The sequence below is a fragment of the Etheostoma cragini genome, chromosome 12 (genome assembly GCF_013103735.1).
Source record: "Etheostoma cragini isolate CJK2018 chromosome 12, CSU_Ecrag_1.0, whole genome shotgun sequence".
Lineage (NCBI taxonomy): Eukaryota > Metazoa > Chordata > Actinopteri > Perciformes > Percidae > Etheostoma > Etheostoma cragini.
In genome coordinates, this window is record NC_048418.1 from 2,724,986 (window position 1) to 2,727,177 (window position 2,192).

The 2,192-nt window shown below is 43.5% G+C and overlaps 1 protein-coding gene across 1 annotated transcript in view; it reads left to right on the forward strand.

Annotated features, from left to right (window-relative positions):
• The window catches only part of cdh12a (cadherin 12, type 2a (N-cadherin 2)), a 47,872-nt gene extending 46,347 nt beyond the window's left edge, over positions 1 to 1,525 (forward strand). Inside the window, exon 13 of the mRNA XM_034888519.1 lies at positions 627 to 1,525. Coding sequence (XP_034744410.1) covers positions 627 to 1,240 — 614 coding nt within the window. The 3' untranslated portion in view covers positions 1,241 to 1,525. The remainder of the gene's footprint in view (positions 1 to 626) is intronic.
• The last annotated feature ends 667 nt before the right edge of the window (positions 1,526 to 2,192 follow it).

Here is a 2,192-nt window from a genome sequence, read left to right on the forward strand (position 1 = left end):
CCCCCCAAAGGGACTTACCATCTGCAACAGAAAACACTGTTCACCAACTGCTCCAATCAGCTCTGTTCTAGTCCAGTCTTTACCTCTTTGCGTCACTTTGTAACACACGTTATAATGCACGCCTAGCTGCTAGCATGCCACGCCCTCATACTCTGCTCCTGACTGGCTAGTAGTCCTTACCTAGCTACTGTAAAAAAGATTAAACAGAAGTGAGATGTCTCACTCTGTAGCTAAAACAGAAAGCTCAACACACAGGGTGAAAAGCGGAGCTGCAGCAGCTTGCAGTACAACAAAACTATGGTGTTTATTGAAAGTAAACCTAATCTGATATAACCTGTAAATACAATGTTGAACCTGAAAATGAGCATAATATGAGTTCTTTAAGACAAAGCTAAAAAGAGAGTGAATGTTAGATCCTTCATTGAGAAAAGAACACCTTTTTAGACGCAACTAGCGTTGCAGTGTCCGGCTTTATGAACAGGGAACTGTTTACTAAACCACAATCAAAACCTACGCAGCCCGGATCATTTGAAAGATTAAACACTCTCAGGTTTATGACAACATCTAGGGGGACCTGACTTTTGTTTTTGGACTAACGACTCATTTATTCTGTCTGTGTCTTGCAGTTATGGCAGCATTATACATGGGCCAGAGGCGGCACAAAGAGAAAGACACGCTGATGACATCTAAAGAGGACATCCGCGATAATGTCATTCACTATGACGACGAGGGCGGCGGCGAGGCGGACACTCGGGCCTTCGACATGGGCACTTTGCGCAACTCGCACTCCCAGCGCACGAGCACTCACAGCAGCACCTCCAAGAAGGAAAAAAATGGCTACGGAGACGGGGTTCTGCTGCACCTCAGCAGCAGCCGCGGCGACGACGTCAGGTCACCCGACATCCATCGGCAAACCGCCAGTGTCATCGCGGCCCCGAAGGACAAGGCTCCGCCCCCTCCCCGTGGCAAAGTGACTGATGGCGACGCCAAACTGATCAGGGAGTTCATCGCGCATCGGCTGGAGGAGAGTCAGCAGGGTTACGCCGCCCCACCCTATGATTCGTTGGCGACCTACGCCTACGAGGGCGAAGGCTCGGTGGCTGGCTCGCTCAGCTCCATAGAGTCATGGGTAATTGACCATTCTGAGGATTTCAGCTCCCTTGGCGACTGGGGACAACAGTTCAAAACATTGGCTATCATCCTGGACAGACCGCCGCCTGCTCACACTGAGGAGAGCTGAGAGGAAGCTGGAAAACAGAGAGACTTCTGGGAGGCCATCTCGGAACGGAATGTTTTTTAGACTTTTTTTTTTTTTTTTACTGTGAAAGGCACTGGCTAGAATGAAGTGAGGATTTCTTTTAGAAAGCTGTCCATGTGAAGTAGAGTTGTGGACCTGTTAGCGAGAGAGTGGTGAATCTAGCTACCGGTGCGTGGAAAACTTGATAGCTCCTCAAAGTGCCTGAGGTATTGTGTGTTTACATGTATTTTAATGTATGTTACGTAATAAAAAACTATCTCCATCTGATGCGATTTCCAACAACAGGTCCTTAAGTCTCATCAAAACATGTCTCAACCCCTGTGTTGTCTTCCTGTCAAAATTGAAAATCAACAAAAATCAGTTTTTAATGTTTTGTACGTTATTGTATCTTTTTTCAAATCTTTTTGACAATTAACACCACGTAACAATAACTAATTAACTTTAGTGTTACTGTTATTTTTGGAATTTATGGTCAACAAACCTCATTTATAGGAAATTATACCTAATGTTTGAGTTAGAAAAGCAGAAATTAGACATTTTTAGGACTAAAATTAAAGGAATGGATGTTATGGAATATGTCAACTTTTACTAAATACTATTTCAAAAACACTTCAATTTTTTTTTCAAATGCTATAAAATTAAATAAGACCAAGACCCCAAAATTACTAAAAGTAGAGATTTGTACTGTACTTGCCAAAGAGCGTTGTGTGGAATCCATCATGTTATTTTGGGTAATTACAAAGACCATTGATATAGGAAAACGGGTCAGTTTGACCTGAGGACAACATGAGGGTTAATACGGATTAAATCGGAAATTCAAATGCTTTTCTCTTTGTAAAGCCGGAGGAGGACTCCTACTGACTTGTGACAACTTCCTGTGCTAACTTTTCCTCTAGCGCCTCCATGAGGTTGCCATTTTTGTTTCAAAGTGAAA